General features: G+C 37.8%; 1 protein-coding gene across 3 annotated transcripts in view; it reads right to left on the bottom strand.

The window, feature by feature from the left end:
• The window catches only part of LMO7 (LIM domain 7), a 313031-nt gene that overhangs the window by 139025 nt on the left and 156793 nt on the right, over nt 1-17213 (bottom strand). For all 3 annotated transcript variants that reach the window (XM_017951317.3, XM_017951331.3, XM_017951330.3), the window contains exon 9: nt 3849-3919. In XM_017951317.3, the coding sequence (XP_017806806.3) occupies nt 3849-3919 (71 nt within the window). The remainder of the gene's footprint in view (nt 1-3848; nt 3920-17213) is intronic.

Here is a 17213-nt window from a genome sequence, read left to right as displayed (position 1 = left end):
AGAACCCAGAGCAAAACGAGATCATGGACATTGATCAAGTGATACATCTTTTATATTTTTAAAATATACATAATAAGGCAGTCTACATGAGCACTAAGAAATACTGAAGAAAGACAGATTAATGAACACTACTAATAAAATTCATAGCACATTATAACAAGGAGCTAAAATTACCTTATAAACACTTGCAACCCTTTTATTAATTAGAAAAGCAAAAATATCAGACAGTGTTCCCATCTCACTGTTTAGTAAAACCAAGAGAGACTACAGTCATAGACTTTCATCAAGGGAGTATTCTTTATCCCCCAACTCACTAGATGCCACAGTCAAACTAAACGACACTAAAATGACTAATATGAAGATACTAACTTCAATAGTCAATCAGATTAAAAGGCAATGAACACACATAACTATCCTCATTACTCAAATGTATATCCTGTCTGAAACCACAGTGCATGGTTTATCCCCACTTAGACTATCTGAAATGTCAGTTCACTTCCAATTGGGTGAAAGCTATAATAAGCTATTCGAACTTTTGACTTTGATATTTCAGAACACCAGTTCAAAAGAAAAGAGTACTACTAATGGATTTTTTTAAAACTGCTGAGATTACTGGATTAAATATTAAGAAAACTATTTAATGGTGGTAATGAAGGAGAATGCCTAGAGGTTTCTAACAGGCAACAAGCAGAACTTGTATGTCACAAGAAATATGATTCTGGCAGTGAGCCAGACAGAAGTCAGCCTTTTCCTGTACGAAAATGAATTCAGGTTTTAAAAATATCCTAATCATATTTCAGCTAAAACTTGGGATCTCTAGTGGGTAAAATATCCTCAAAGACAGATAGCTTACTATATTTACCATTAATTAAAAAGTCAGGGCTTGTAATACCAGACCTCTGAACAGCTGACTTTGTTTTCCTCTCAGGCATTATATATAACGCAGGTGGATGTAGCCACAAACAGCAGTGCCTGCTTAATCATTTCAGAGTGCAACCAGCCAGGCTTTCCTCAGTTACAGGTTTCATACTAAATATAGTTATCTGGACTTTTTATTCGTTAACACCACAGCTTTTAGATGAATGTGTCGTCATTAACCAGTGGCTATCAACAATGTGATTCACAATTTACAGAAATATTTTTTAATAAAAATATTACGCAGTACTTTGGTGTCCCACAGTAAATTACAATTGCTGATTACCATGGCTTCAGATTTACTTAAGCTACTTTTGGGAAACGTTAATTTAAAGAATACTGGGTACTAAGAGATTGATGAGACTTATGTGGCAATGCACAAAACTCCAAACTGGTGTTATTCCAATTAGAAAACAGTATTAGAATGAGCTTTGGAGGTCTGAGAATTAAAGTGACTTTTTTTTTTTTTTTTTTTTTTTTTTTTTTGAGACGGAGTCTCGCTCTGTCGCCCAGGCTGGAGTGCAGTGGCCGGATCTCAGCTCACTGCAAGCTCCGCCTCCCGGGTTCACGCCATTCTCCTGCCTCAGCCTCCCGAGTAGCTGGGACTACAGGCGCCCGCCACCTCGCCCGGCTAGTTTTTTGTATTTTTTAGTAGAGACGGGGGTTTCACCGGGTTAGCCAGGATGGTCTCGATCTCCTGACCTCGTGATCCGCCCACCTCGGCCTCCCAAAGTGCTGGGATTACAGGCTTGAGCCACCGCGCCCGGCCTAAAGTGACTTTTAAAAAAACGAATATATCTCTAAACATTCATCCAAATGTTTGCTATTGCCATTAAGGTAGAAATTACGTATTTCTTCTAACGTGTACTGCCTGTGCTCACAATAGTTTTTCATCAACTCTGAATATCCTCCCTAGTCACACTACGCTGATCTTTTCAGGCTTGGTATAGCTTTTGGAAATCACTTCTAATCATTCGGAGCCCAGGCTGGTGCATAAGGTGCATTTTAAGTGAAAACCTGGGTGTCACTATCAAACATGTTTAATGACCTATTTGTGGGGTCAATGCCCCAAAAGTGGGACCCCTAAAATATTATGGGCAATAGTTCATTACTGGAAATATATAACCTACAAAGTTACTTCTTTGAAAAGATCATATATTTGAGATATATGCTTTTATAAATCTAGAAAGATTCCGTGCTTCATAGACACACTTCCTTATAGGCACAAACCCACCCAGTTCCTATTCAGACTTGCGGGGTGTACGGTTGATGGCTTTTTTTTTTAATTGCAAACATTTAAATAACAACTAAAGTAGTTTGCAGGTCACACAGCTCTTTCTAACAGGTATTTTTTACCCTCCATCTTCTAAACATTACTAGAATACATTTAAATCATACAGTTTTCAGATTAATATAAAATAACTTCCCTTTAGTGACCAGTTGGGCTACATGGTTTACTTAAATTAGTTTAAACACTATTTGACTCATTGTCAAACTAACTGAAACATTATTCACGTTCCAATGAATGTAACATTGGAAGATCACAAGAAACACACTTTAAACTTTATTCCTGGCCCTTATTCACATGTCTGTCCTATATTAGGTGAAACCACATGAAATTGACACTACTGTAGGTCACAAATGGTTAAATATCAGCAACTTCATATGGAACAAATTAATAATATCACCCTAACACAAAGAAGTTTGAATGCCTGCCAACAGAGCTGACAAGATAGAGACTGTTATTTACATGCCCATCGTCTAGCAACAACTTGTACATATACAAAGTTTGATAGTTTATAAAAACCTTAAAATATATATTGTTGAACTCAGCAACTCTGTGAATTAGGCACATCAGGTACCTTGATCTCCACTTTACAGATGAGAAAATAAAGCTCAAATGTTAAGTCACTTGGTCAAATGTTCAAAGATGTTAAGTCACTTATTCAAAGGTCCAAAAGTAATGGAGTGAGAAATCTAACCTAGGCCCTTTGACTCCAGACCTTTTGTTGCAAACAACTCCTTCAAAAGGATAATCAAAATCTCTAAGTACTAGTGCATACACTCTCACTGCCTGCATGTGGACAGATAGCACAAACACTTGGGCGATAAGTGTCTAGATTGAAATAGTTAAGTGCTCTCAAAAATGTGGGTGAGTATCAAGTACATTCTTAGAATTTATTTGCTCGCTTCTGCAACCTCTACCTTCACCCAAGATTTCATCCTTATGCCTCACAGGCCTGCCTCTCCCTTATTCCCAAAGGTCACATACTTGGCTAACTGTACTATGCATCCATTGGGGAGCAAGATATTACACTACACATACAATGTAGGCCTTATACCATCAATCATGGTACTAGCCTATTTTGCTTCTTTGTAAGCGAAGTCTGGGGTGTTGTTCTCAATGGTATCTTCATTGAATGAATAGTCCATAACTCAAACTGATTTTGGTAATGTAATGACTCCACTTAAAGCTGAAAAGAAAAATCTACCACTCCAATCATCATGATTTATTGATGAAGCAAAGATTTTGTGTATTAACTTCTAAATCAGGCAATTCTACCCATTAGAATATTCAGACTAGGAGATCGATGGTAAAATGTCATAAGGCTTCCTTCTCAATCACCCACCCCCTACTGGTCCACCATGCAATAGAATCTTTCTTGTTTACTAATTAAAAATAATATATATTTTACCAGTGCTGTCTTTAGATACAGAGACTGATAACCCCTTCTTCCTACTGTCTTGTACTGTGAGGTATCAATTTGCAGGGATCAAATCTCACCGGTGACCAAGAACACACATCTGTGACTACGGTGGCCATGGGAGAAGCCAAACACCTCATCACTCTCACACACACACACACACACACACACACACACACACACACATCTTTGCTTTTGAATTATTTTTTAAATACTTTAAATACTTACTCACACAGCAGAACACCATTTTCTAGAGAGGCTCGAAAATCTTTTGTTTCAAAATTCTTCTCTGTCACTGCCTGAAAGACAGGTTTGTGTGTTAATTTTCTCTTAAGCAGGGATAACACACAAGTCAAATTCAGTATTAGATTAATTAATATGCATTTAATGTTATACTTGAAGGATTTGCATATATAGACTTATATCCTATAATCTGTTCCTTATAGTAATATGTACTGTTTGTTTTATGTTACAAAGAGATAGTTTAACCATTTTAGTATGACAAATATACGCAGGAACAAATCACAATGAGTGTTTTTGGTAATATAATCATTTTATTGGATGATACATGAAAGTTAAGAGCTAAACTAAATTTTCAACATATTTTATATATTTTTTAAAAACCTATGGGTGATCTATTATAATAAGAGTGAATAAAAACAGTTTCAGACAGAAACTCAAAATACCAACTACACTGAATACACAAATCATTCATGTCAATTCCATCTTTATATTCCTTAAATTTCATTACAAAGCAAAACAGCAGAGGGCATGGCACTTCTTAAACTTATTTATGAAATTGTCCTAATTGATGTAAAGAACCATTTATTGAAACATCCTAGGGAGAAGACTATTAAATCCTGGGCGCAGAGAACAAATAGAAAGAAAGGTAAGATGGTGAATATTTTAAACAGACAATTCCCAACTTAAGGAATTACAGAGGAACAGGCACCTGCAGTTACCACCACCAATAATGTTGGTGAAAACTCTAGAAAAATATCTAGATTCTCTCTCTAAAGTGGGAGGTGGTTGGGATAGAAAAGGTGATTCCACAAGGGAAATAGTAGCAGAGAAAATGAAGGTCACGGTGGGGAAAAGCTGCTCTAAGAACAACCGTTGGGACTGAGTCCCAGCTCGAGCGGAGGGCAGGGACCAACGGCAGTGACATCAGCTCTCCTGGAGATGCAGCCACCACCTAAAAGCAGGAGTAGTCCTTGCTCCACCTGCCGCTTCAGAAAGAAATACATTTCTGATATTCAACCTGGAGCCAGGTTGGCTCCAGGTCTCAATGAAGGGACCTTTACCACCATCCGCTAGCTGTCTTCACTGCTGCCAGCTTCACAGTCCCCCTATAATCCCTGTGTGTCTTCATTCTGCATCACTCCACAGTACCCAACACTGCTGCAGCTAGACATGGTACCTGTTAACTGACAAAATAATGGTTGTGTTTCTCAGAAGTTGGTCTATACATTTGGACAGGAGCCTGCGCCAGGAGGCAACAGGAAGAGGTAGATCCTTCCTGTACTTGGCATTAATCTACAGAAGGGCTGCACTGCTGCTTTACTTAAACAAAGGCTGAGTGTCTGTTACAGGCACTACCTGAATGCTGGGTAGGAATTTACCGGAAAAAAAAAAATGTTTTAAAGGCAGGCAGCTCTTCCCTCAAGGAGTCCATAGCCTCATAAGAAAAACATAATGTTTAGGCTGGGCACGGTGGCTCACGCCTGTAATCCCAGCACTTTGGGAGGCTGAGGCGGGCGGATCACAAGATCAGGACCATCCTGGCTAACACGGTGAAACCCAATCTCTGCTAAAAATACAAAAAATTAGGCGGGCGTGGTGGCAGGTGCCTGTAGTCCCAGCTACCCTGGAGGCTGAGGCAGGAGAACGGCATCAACCCAGGAGGCAGAGCTTGCAGTGAGCCAATATGGGGCCACTGCACTCCAGCCTGGGTGACAGAGCGAGACGCCATCTCAAATAAAAATAAATAAATTTAAAAAAACGAGAAAAACATAATGTTTAAAGCACAGTTAAACAAAGAGAATGACACATTCTTCTGAAAATAACTCTGAGAGGACCCTGGATTATCCCAGCATCCTGTGCAACACAAACTATTTTGAATTTTCCCCAAATTGTTCCAAAACAAACTCAAGGGGAGTGCAGATCTCAGCTACAGAAAACGTTGTAACATGTCATTCATCTGGAAACTCCTACGCAAAGCCAAAAAGCATGAAATAGGCCCAGAAACATCCAACACAGATGTTAAAGCCCATTTTCTCTAGTCATAGCAAAGCCCCTCAGAGCCACTGACGCTTACTACAATCTGGCAATTAAATTCCCAAATCAATATAGATTCAAAGCAGTGATTTAGAAGAAAGAAAGGCTGTGTCCTGCAGACATCGGATAGCAGTGAAGAATGACAGTCAACAGCAATGAAAGGGCCAACAAAGAGGGCAGCGCGTAGCAAGTGGCAAAATGGAAAGAAAAAGAACTGAAGTCTGACCAAAACAAAGTAAGTGCAAATTCCACATTCACTACCTAATAACTGTGTGATCTTAAGCAAGTTACATAACCTCTCTGCACCCCAATCTGCTCATCTGAAGCAGGGAAAATATCACCTGCTTATTAGTTTGTAGTGGCTGAAATGTGCAATCAAGTTCTTGAGGGTGGTTAAACAGCACATCCCAAACCTCCTCACGTGCATTGACCCTGAAGTTACAACTCTGACAATACTCCAGTAATTAATCCTCAGAAACACACCTCCGCATCATATAGACATGGCTGAGTTAGTTATATTTAGAATATCCTTTAATAAAGTGGGAAAAATGGAATATTCAAAGCTATTCAGAAAACCCAACTATCCATAATGGTTCATCTCCCCCAAAAAGACAACAGAAAGGCCAGATCATGTGTAGTAGACTTCAGATCCCCTCATATATCCAAATATTGATGTACTCTTGTACTTATGTACTTTCCAAAATCTAAATAATGATGATAAAAGACCAGATTCCATTTGCACAGTATTTATATTTTTTAAAAGACAATATAAAAACTAAATGAATATTTTAAATAATAGCTTATATTTTGAGGACGTGGCAATCTGGCATGCCCTGTACACCACTGAAGGTAATATAAAATGATACCACAATTCTAGAAGGTAATTTGTGATATGTATCAGAAGTCTTAAATATGCATATTCTCCTGGGTGCAGGATCTAGCAATTTATACTAGGACAACAGGACAAGCACACAGAACAGAACTGTTTCACAGCGTTCTATAGAATAAATAGCAACAATTGCAAATACCCTGAATGCCTAGCAATAAGAAATTGATTACATTATGATATAGCCATAAAACAGAAAACGACACGAAATTGAAATTCATGTCATAAAAGTGGATTTATTACTTGTAAAGAATACTTCTTATTTAAAAAGCAATTTACGAAAAATACGTGGAGTATAATCCCAATTTCTGTAACTCTCTAAGAATGTATCATAAGTAAACATGGAATAAATATACTAACAGTAATTATTTCTAAGTTGTAGAATTACACTTATTTTTAATATTATCTTTTGTTTATATTCTTTGAAGACTACAGGTGTTTATATATAAATTTATAAAATACATTTATAAAAAATAAATTTACATATAAATTTGTTAATATAAAAGAACAACATTCAAAAGAAGTCAAAACCAATCAGATTTACATCAATTTACTAAATCTCCTGTACCTAAAGAAACAAAGAATAGAAGAAGCTGACACCAGTTATTGTTCTAGGTAATTTTTCTCATTATCTATGCAAGCCACACAATCCTTAAATTTAATAATCCTATTATGTCCATTTCACCAGTATGAAATTTGAGGCTCAGAACATTTAACTTTCTAGAAAGTTACAGAAGCACCCACATGAAACAGACACTAAAAACTGACAGCATTTTATAAGTTCTCAGTAAAAGAGTAACTCAACTACATGAGACTCTAAGGTATTTATAGGCTAAGAAAAATAAATTATCTTCAATCTATTTAGAAATTTTTAAATTAGGGTATTTTACCATATAATACACCTTCAAAAATAATCCTCCTCTATTAAGGGTATAGAAGGTAGATCAGTAAATAAAAATGTTCAATTAATCTTTTTATCCAATTTTCCTGGATAAAAAGATGTGTTAACACATAATGACTGTGTGTGTGTATGGGTGTAGGTGTGAGAGAGAAAGAGAATAAAAATATAATACTCTAAACTTCAGTATAAAATAAATTCTCTTTAAATGCTTTACCAGTTTTGTGGGCATTTTCATGAACATTATAAAACATTCGTACTGCACATACTAGCTACTCCAACCTCAATAACTCGAAAAATCTAATTAAGTTTTTAATTAGCAACTCTTATACCATACAATTGTAAACTCACCTAAGACTGCCTCTAAAACAAAACAAAAATTTTTATGAGTTTAAAACCAAAAGAAGAAAGCACAATTTTATAGCAGGACTATTAGGTCTACAGAGGCTGCCTCAGCTACTTACCTTAAGTCACAACATGATGTCAATGGTGGCCTGTTGAGGCCAAGTAGGGGCTCTGGAACTAGGATGCCTGAGTTTAAAGCCCTGCTCTGCCACTTTCTACCTGCAATTCTGAACAAGCTATGTAACATCTTAGTTATCCCATGTGTGAAATGGAGATGTACCTATCTCACAGGGTTATGGTGAGGATTAAATGAGATAATACGCATGAAACACTTAGCACTTGCCTGACTCAAGAGAAGCACTCACAAATGCTAGCTGTTATTATCACCTGTTACTATCCATCTGTAGACTGAATGTAAGAAGCTGCATCTTAGCAGACAAATGTCTGTTTTGCCAGATGCAACATCCTTTATTTAAAGGAAGAAATTGAGTTATCAAATTATTTTCTGTGTTCTGACAACATTGCAAAAGTTATAAATCTACAAACCATCTCAAAACGCAGAGAAAGTAGGTCGTTTAAAAATAAGAATAAATCACACTTTAAATGTGAATTCATTCTTATGTTGAGAATTCCGTATTCTGAAAGAAATTACAGTATTTTAAAAGAACTGTTTATCTAGTAGTTCTAATCTAACAATTACTCATTCAGTTTTTCTATAATTTTGAACCTTACTCATTAGCAAGTTATTTAAGGTGTGACACATTTCACGTAATGCTGCTGTGATTCATAGAAACCACATAAATAGAGACCACGTGTTTCCCACTTATCAAAAGTCAACACAAACAGGAGTGATGACTATGTCGTCAAACAGCCACACCCTGCCTTCTATACAATTTTTTCTTCTCTTTCTTGTTTGCCCCTTTCCATATTTTCCTAAGGCAGTTAAATAAAATCATCCCCACCTAAAATAATCTGAGAAGATACACATTAGGAGAGAACGACTGAGGTTTAATCCTGGACTTATCTCACACGACACACTTCTAAATCACCACTCAGTCCCTTAATTTTAAAAGGGAAATTAATATTTGCCCTATCTACTTCACAGTACACAAGTGACTTGTGAAGACATTTCAACTCCTCTGGGAAAAAAGGCTACATATCCCAGCGTAGGCTCGTGCTTCCAGCCACGCTGTGGCAAAGAAGCTAGGAAGTGACTGGGCCAAGTGTGAGGCTGTTGGGGCTTCCTCTGAGGCTGTAATTAGCCTACCCGAGCATATGAAGGGCGGAGCAGCCTCCCGAGGGCATATTCCGCACAAACACCTCTGCCAAACCTGTCTTACCACCTGTGGCCTCCGAAGAAGCCCTTGGTAGGAAGTTATTAAAAAGCAGGTTCTGTGGAAGAAAATATCTATCAGATAAATATTAAGGCAATAATTGCCAAGTGTATAAATTTCAAGAAACGCCGTTTCTTTTGCTATGAGGTATATTCATTTCCTAAACAAATGGGAATTATCTTCACACCCCTAACAGTTTTGTTTATGGTTTTATTTTAATCCTCTTGCTTGATAAGATTTCTCACCAATGTAAGCAACAAGTTTCCCCAAAGCTCTACCGCTTAGTTCCAGTTCTGATTGCATAATCCACATGACTTAAATCCCAAACATTCTGGGAGCTTCTTGAAGACCACTTCATACCAGACTGCTTATCAGCAAAATGCCCAGTACTGTGAGCCAGCAGGCACTTCTCTCCTTTAACTTTTTCCATTTCTGTTAAGCAGCCGTTTAAAAGGCGCCTAGAATCCCAAAAGCACTCTCCACCACATTTGTGTGCAAACCACTGTGCAAAAAGAAAAACATTGTTTGAGCTTGTATTCAAAGCTGGAGAGCGGTGTTTGCTGACAAAAATTAGGCTCTGAGCTTCAACTGGGCTCACAGTTGATTTCAAATTAAGTTACTTACTAATGGACAGATCAGCTACTAGGTCATGATACTTAAGATACAAACCATCATTACACCAATCATTTCAACATTAGTAATGAGAAACCAAAAAATCCCAACAAACATTGACATTAGAAACCACTGTGGTACAGACAAACCACATCATAAAACAATTCCCAAGAGCTGTGTTTGCCATAATTTCTCATTCAAGGAGATAACTAAGTGTTCACATATCATGACCTTATAATAAGATAGCACAGGGCATTGTTTCTGCAGGAAGAAGCCCCAGGTTGGTATACATGGAGGAGCTGGATGCCTTCTCTAAAGCTGTCGATCAATTAAAAACACCCCTCTTTACTCCATTCATTAAACTTCATTTTTGAAACAACTATTATATGACCCCCATGACTCCACAAAACACATCAAATTTTTACAGTAAATTCCATAAGTGATATGGAATTCCTCTAGTGATACTTTTTGAAAGGGTATATGGTTGGATGAAAGCTTCAAAGTTGAAAGCTTGTCACCACTATTAATTTGCTACATGAAAATTTTTCCAGGCTAAAGAGTATGTTAGAGTTTAACTTTCCATTTAAATAATCTGTCTTAATTTTAACTAAGATACAAAGAAAGCATTCATTTATTCATTCATTCAAAAATCATTCAATGACAACCTGCTATACACATACCTGATATGGTGCATAGCACTAGGAATATAAAAAGTAAAATGAAGCAATTCTTGGAAATTCTTCTTTAAAATTCTAACCCCATTTTGAAATTGTAGTCAAAATGGCATATGTGGTTAACCCACTGAATTACAGCATGTTTTTGGTAAACTTATATTGTATATTCAGCAAATAACATTCCTTTAAGGGACATAATTCTCAAGTCACTCATCTCTATTAAGATTTGGCATTGTACTACATAATATTCTGGAGTATACTAGGACCATTTTTGCCAATACTAATATCATTTGATAGCAAAACCAAAGCCAACTCACAGTCTTCCAGGACAGTGGTAATCAGAACTGCACAGATCACTGAATTCTAGATGGAACCCAAAAGTCTCATAGTGGTCAAAAGTCTAAACATTTCTCCTGCCCCTCTGCCCTCTACCCCAACTTTCATCTCAGAGTGGCTGGGCTCAGTTACACCTCCCACTTCACCTTCTCTTCGGGAAGGCTAACAAGTCTTCACAGAGCCAGAAAGAAGGAGCAGGGAAACAGCCAGCAAAATGCAAAGCTCTGGGTTGTGTGCCCAGATAATTAAAAGCCAACTGTCTTTATAAACACTCAAAATTCTCACTCAATCATCATTAAACCAGATGTCAGCTACACTAATATTTTGAGGGAAAAAAAAGAATAAGTTTAAACATTTCTAGTCTAGGAGAAGAAGCCCACTTCCCTAGACCATAGCCAACTTTTAGCTTACAGTCTCAAGTTATTTTTACTAAACCACAATTATTAACAAGCCAAAAATGAAATACAACTGGAAGAAAAACTAAATAAAACAGGGAAGAAAGGAAGGAAGATTGGTTCCAGGATTGACAATTTATGTGCAAGGTTTCATCAATCCATCAAAATCCAAGACAACCTCAGTCCTATTAGGGGCCAGGTAAGTTCACTGAAAACATCACATACAAAAAATGTGCTAGTTTTACAGCCTATGCTTCATTATCTTAACAATCACAAAAATCACTTCTAACAAGGACATTGCATTTTGTCTATAAATACAGGTCTATACTCCAATTTATGTTGTTGCAGACAATAAGGAAAATATCCTAAGGGAAAAAAGTCTAGCCTTAATTTTTTTTTTCTAGATTAAGGACTTTTAAAATAACTACCACACAAGGCACAAGTAGATGTGAATAATCATTATCAGGATATTTTAAGTACAGTTCAAATGCTTAATAATGGGTTCTCAAGAGCAAAAAGATGGCATCATTTTTTGCAGAAATGTTTCACACACACATTAGCAAGTCTCAACAATTACCTACTTACCTCCCTGTGAATTACTAGGAGAGGCATCGCTGTGGGAACACATTCATTTTGGGAAATGGTATATCTCTATCACAGGTAAGAGTCACTACTTATTTCATATAAAAACTTCAAACTGACAGTTACGCCCCTGCTACCTATGATATACTTTACTATCCAGTTTAAGTCTGGTATTAAGTAATGGAGTTGAGATGCCCAGTTACACAGGAATTCCTGCAATAATTCTTGATGTATTCCCACTGCAAGCCAGCAACAATGTAGTCCTTCTGGCACCCGTCTGTCAACCTTCCAGAAGCAAAAAGGTCACTACAATCTATTCCTAGTGCACACCCAAGTGAGATGAAAGCATCCCTCCACACAAAAACTTGTATATGAATGCTCATAACAACCAAAAAGTGGAAACTACCCAAATGTCCATGAGCTGATGAATGAATAAATAGAACATGGTGAAACTATACAATGGAATATGATTCAGCAATTACCGGAATGAAGTACAGTGGTCCGCCTCCATGGTTCCACTTTCTGTAGTTTCAGTTACCCACAGACAACCACAGTCCAGAAATATTAAATGGAAGATTTCAGAAATAAACAATTCTTAAGTTTTAAATTGTGCATTGTTTTGCATAGCGTGATGAAATCTCAAGCCACTTTGCTGTGTCCCCCGCTGTGAACAGTCCCTTTGTCCAGCATATTCACACTGTATGTCCTCCCCACCCATGACTCACTTAGCAGCCTTCTTGGTTTGCAGATTGGCTGTTGACCACAGTGTTTGTGTTCAAGTCACCCATGGTTGACCTAATAATGGTGCCAAAGCACAAAGAGTAGTGATGCTGGCAATTCCAAAATGCCCAACAGAAGCTATCAAGTACTCCCTTTAAGTGAAAAGGTGAAAGTTCTTGACTTAATAAGGAAAATAATCATATGCTGAGGTTGCCAAGATCTACAGTGTTGCGGGAAGTCAGGGAACCCGAAAGGAGGGACAGGCTGAAGCCATGGCAGAAAAACATAAATTATGAAGATTTCATGGACATTTATTAGTTCCCCAAATTAATACTTTTATAATTTCTTATGCCTGTCTTTACTGCAATCTTTGAACATAAATTGTGAAGATTTGGTGGACATTTATCACTTCCCCAATGAATACTCCTATAATTTCCTACGCCTGTCTTCACTTTAATCTCTTAATCCTGTCATCTTCGTAAGCTGAGGATGTATGTCACCTCAGGACCCCATGATGATTGCATTATCTGCACAAATTGTTTGTAAAACATGTGTGTTTGAACAATATGAAATCTGGGCATCCTAAAAAAACAGGATAACAGTGATTTTCAGGGAACAAGGGAGATAACCGTAAGGCCTGACTGCCTGCAGGGCCCAGCAGAACAGAGTCATATTTCTCTTCTTGCAAAATCAAATAGGAGAAATATCACTGAATTCTTTTTCTAAGCAAGGAACAGCCCTGGGAAAAGAATGCATTCCCAGGGGGAGGCCTCTAAAATGGCCGCTCTGGGAGTGTCTGTCTTATGCAGTTGAAGATAAGGGATAAAATATGCCCTGGTCTCCTGCAGCGCCCCCAGGCTTACTAGGATTAGGAAATTCCAGCCTGGCAAATTCTAGTCAGACCAGTATAAGATGTTTATCAATAGCAATGCGTGCACAGTGGGACATGAAACCTCATCAGCAATTCTAATTTCACCCTGGTCTTGTGATCTTGCTCTGCCCCCATTTGCCTTGTGATATTTCATTGCCTTTTGAAGCATGTGATCTCTGTGACCCACACCCTATTTGTACACCCCTTCCCTTTTGAAACCCCTAATAAAAACTTGCTGGTTTTGTGACTCGGGGGCATCATGGAACCTGCTGACATGCTGTCACCCCTGGAGACCCAGCTGTAAAATTTCTTTCTTTTGTACTCTTTCTCTTTATTTCTCAGACCAGCAGACACTTAGGGAAAATAGAAAAGAACCTACGCTGAAATACTGGGGGCTGGTTCCCCTGATACTACAGTAAAAAAAAAAAAAAAAATCTTCTATCTTGCAAATTGTAAAGAAAGAGAAAGAAATTCATGCTAGTTTTGGTTGTCAGACTTCAAACTGCAAAACTTATGGCCACAGTGCATGACAGGTGCTAAGATGGAAAAGACATTATATTTGTGGGTGGAAGACAGGAACAGAAATGTGTTCCAATCGACAGCAGTCAATTTTGGTACTTTCCTCAGTTTCAGGCACCTACTGGTGGGGGTCTTAGAACACATTCCTTGTATCAAGAAACATACTTCCTGATAAGGGAACACTACTGTACTAATACATGCTATCACATAAATTAACCTTGAAAACATTAGGCTTAATTAAGGTAAAAAAAAAAAAAAAAAAAAAAAGACCAAATATGGTATTATTCTATTTATGTGAAATGTCCAGAATAAGGTAATCCTAGAAACAAAAAGCAGATTAACAATTGTAGGGGCTAGGGGAAAGAGAGAATGGAGAGTGACTGCTAATGGATACATGTTTTCTTTTAGAGTGGTGAAAATGTTTTTAAATTAGATGTGGTGATGGCTTGGCAATTCTGTGGATATATTAAAAGCCACTGAATTATATATTTTAAAAGAGTGAATTGTATAATTCACTTTTCATAATTGTATATGTGAATTATATCTCAATAAATTTTTTTAAAAATTCATTGAACTGTACACTTAGACAGTTGTGCATTTTGTTTAAACTTGATAAAGATACCTTTTTAAAAGATAGTCACAAAGGCCTTTTGCACCATCTCATGCCCCACACACAAAAGTTCAACAAAAGTTAAGCTATTTAAATGATTCCTGTGCTCTAAATGCCTATCCCTCCCTGCAAAAAAAAACACTTAAATATATTTTGGCCAGATGAAATGGTTCATGCCTGTAATTCCAGCACTTTGGGAAGCCAACTAGAAGGATCACTTGAAGCCAGGAATTCCAGACCAGCCTGAGCAACATAGTGAGAGGCCATCTCTACAAAAAATAAAAAAATTAACCAGGTGAGGGGGCACATGTCTGTAGTCCCAACTATTCAGGAGGATTCCTTGAACCCAGGAGGTTCAAGGCTGCAGTGTGCTATGATCCAGCCACTGCACTCTAGCCTGAGCAACACACCTAGACTCTATCTCTTAAAAACATACATTATATTATATTATGTTCATATGTATTTATATTTTTTTTTCTTCAGAAATAGGTCTTAATTTGCAAAGTGGAATTTTCTACCCCCGCTATCTTATACCCAGAAATACTTTAATATGAAATTCTGATATTTCCTCCTTTCATATATTTGCATCTATCTTGTTTTTAAGTATGCCATCTTTGCATTATATCTAAATAATTCCACAGGACAAGGTTTCCTCAGGTATATTTATTATCTTTTTCCATAATTCACTTTAATTGTATGGTCTCAAAGCTGAAAACACACATGAGGTATAACAAAGAGGGCCACAATAAATGGGTTTGTAGAATTTCCCAACTCTCTATTGAGAGTTAATTACAGTCCCAATGACAGAATTGTGGAGAAATCAGCTTTCCTCAAACAACTTGCAGAAACAGTTTTTCCTAGATTATTTCTAGGGCCTTAAGAGATCTCAACAGTTTCCCCCTTATTTATCTCAATAGTAGATACACTGACAGCTCTACAATGCATCTAGTTATTAGTTTCCCATTGATCAAGTAGTAATTTTATTTCCACTTATTGGAATCATTTGATTAAAGCTTATAAAAGTTGAAACATGAATATTTTAAAATACTTTCCGGTATATTGAGAAATATAAAAGATCAATATACATGTTCCCTTTCAAGATAACAAAAAAAAGGAAGACACTGCCTGATACGGTTTGGCTGTATCCCCACCCAAATCTCATTGTGAATTGTAGCTCCCATAATTCCCATTTGTTGTGGGAGGGACTCAGTGGGATATAACTGAATCATGGGGGCAGTTTCCCCCATACTGTTCTTGTGATAGTGAATAAGTCTCATGAGATCTGATGGTTTTATAAGCGGTTTCCTCTTTTGTTTGGCTCTCATTCTCTCTTGCCTGCCACCATATAAGATGTCCCTCTGCTCTTCCTTCATCTTCTGCCATGATTGTGAGGCCTCTCCAGCCATGTGGAACTGAGTTCATTAAACCTCTTTCCTTTATAAATTACCCAGTCTCAGGTGTGTGTTTATAAGCAGCATGAGAATGGACTAATACACTACCCATACAAATACATGAGTTTGTTTTTCAAAAAAAAAATTTCTTGGCCTTGAGAACGTGCCTTCAGGAAGTCACCTGACCTCCTTCCAGAGCGTAGCTAGCTCCCTCTGCTTCCACCTCTCCTCATGCCAATCCAAATGTGTATTTGCACTCATGGCTCCCTTACTGATCTAAGCTCCTAAAAAGATATCACAGCCCGCAGGCTAGTTCCAACCCATAGACATGTTTTGTTTGGCCCATAAGGTATGTTGAAGTTGGGAAAGATCAAAAACATGGATCACCAGCTTCCTTTAAAAAAGAAAGTCTGGCAAAGTTGGATGTGCATTACCTCATAGCCACAACTGGCTGCTCTGGAGAAAACCCACTCTCCAGAGTGTGGCAGTCCCCACACATCCCCTCGGCTCAGTCCACCCCGAGTCTACCTGTCTGGCCCCTGCAGGCACGGCAGCTTGGGAATACATGGGCCTTTATTTTTGTATCCTCAAGACCCAGCATAACGCCTGCCCTGTGGACAGGACTCACCTGTTAACTCAGGGTTCAGTGTGTAGAAGAACCACTTGGGAAGCTTGTAAAAACAATAAGCAAATAATGGTCCCAGACTTTCCTCTAAGGAATCCTGATTCGAATGGCCTGGATTGACACCTGCAAGTCTGCCTCTCCCAGGAGGCCCTTACTGGGTTTTACTAAGAATGGTCTCTAAACAAGTTTGAGTGGAAAGAACTTGAGAGACCTACTAGTAAGTCCTAACTCTATAAACAGGTGTTTGATTTTTGAATAGGTATCTAAGGTTCTTATGAGACTCGATTTCCTTACATGAAAGAATTTGTACTAAATCATCATCTCATCTCACAGCTTTAAATGCTTCAGTTCTTTGTGTTTTTTTGTTTTGTTTTTGTTGTTGTTGTTGTTTTTGAGATGGAGTCTCACTCTGTTGCCCAGGCTAGAGTGCAATGGCGCAATCTCGGCTCACTGCAACCTCCGCCTCCGGGGTTCAAGCAATTTTCCTGCCTTAGCCTCTCAAGTAGCTGGGACTACAG

This window comes from Papio anubis, chromosome 15 (genome assembly GCF_008728515.1).
Source record: "Papio anubis isolate 15944 chromosome 15, Panubis1.0, whole genome shotgun sequence".
Taxonomy (NCBI): domain Eukaryota; kingdom Metazoa; phylum Chordata; class Mammalia; order Primates; family Cercopithecidae; genus Papio; species Papio anubis.
This window is presented reverse-complemented; position numbering and strand designations above follow the sequence as displayed.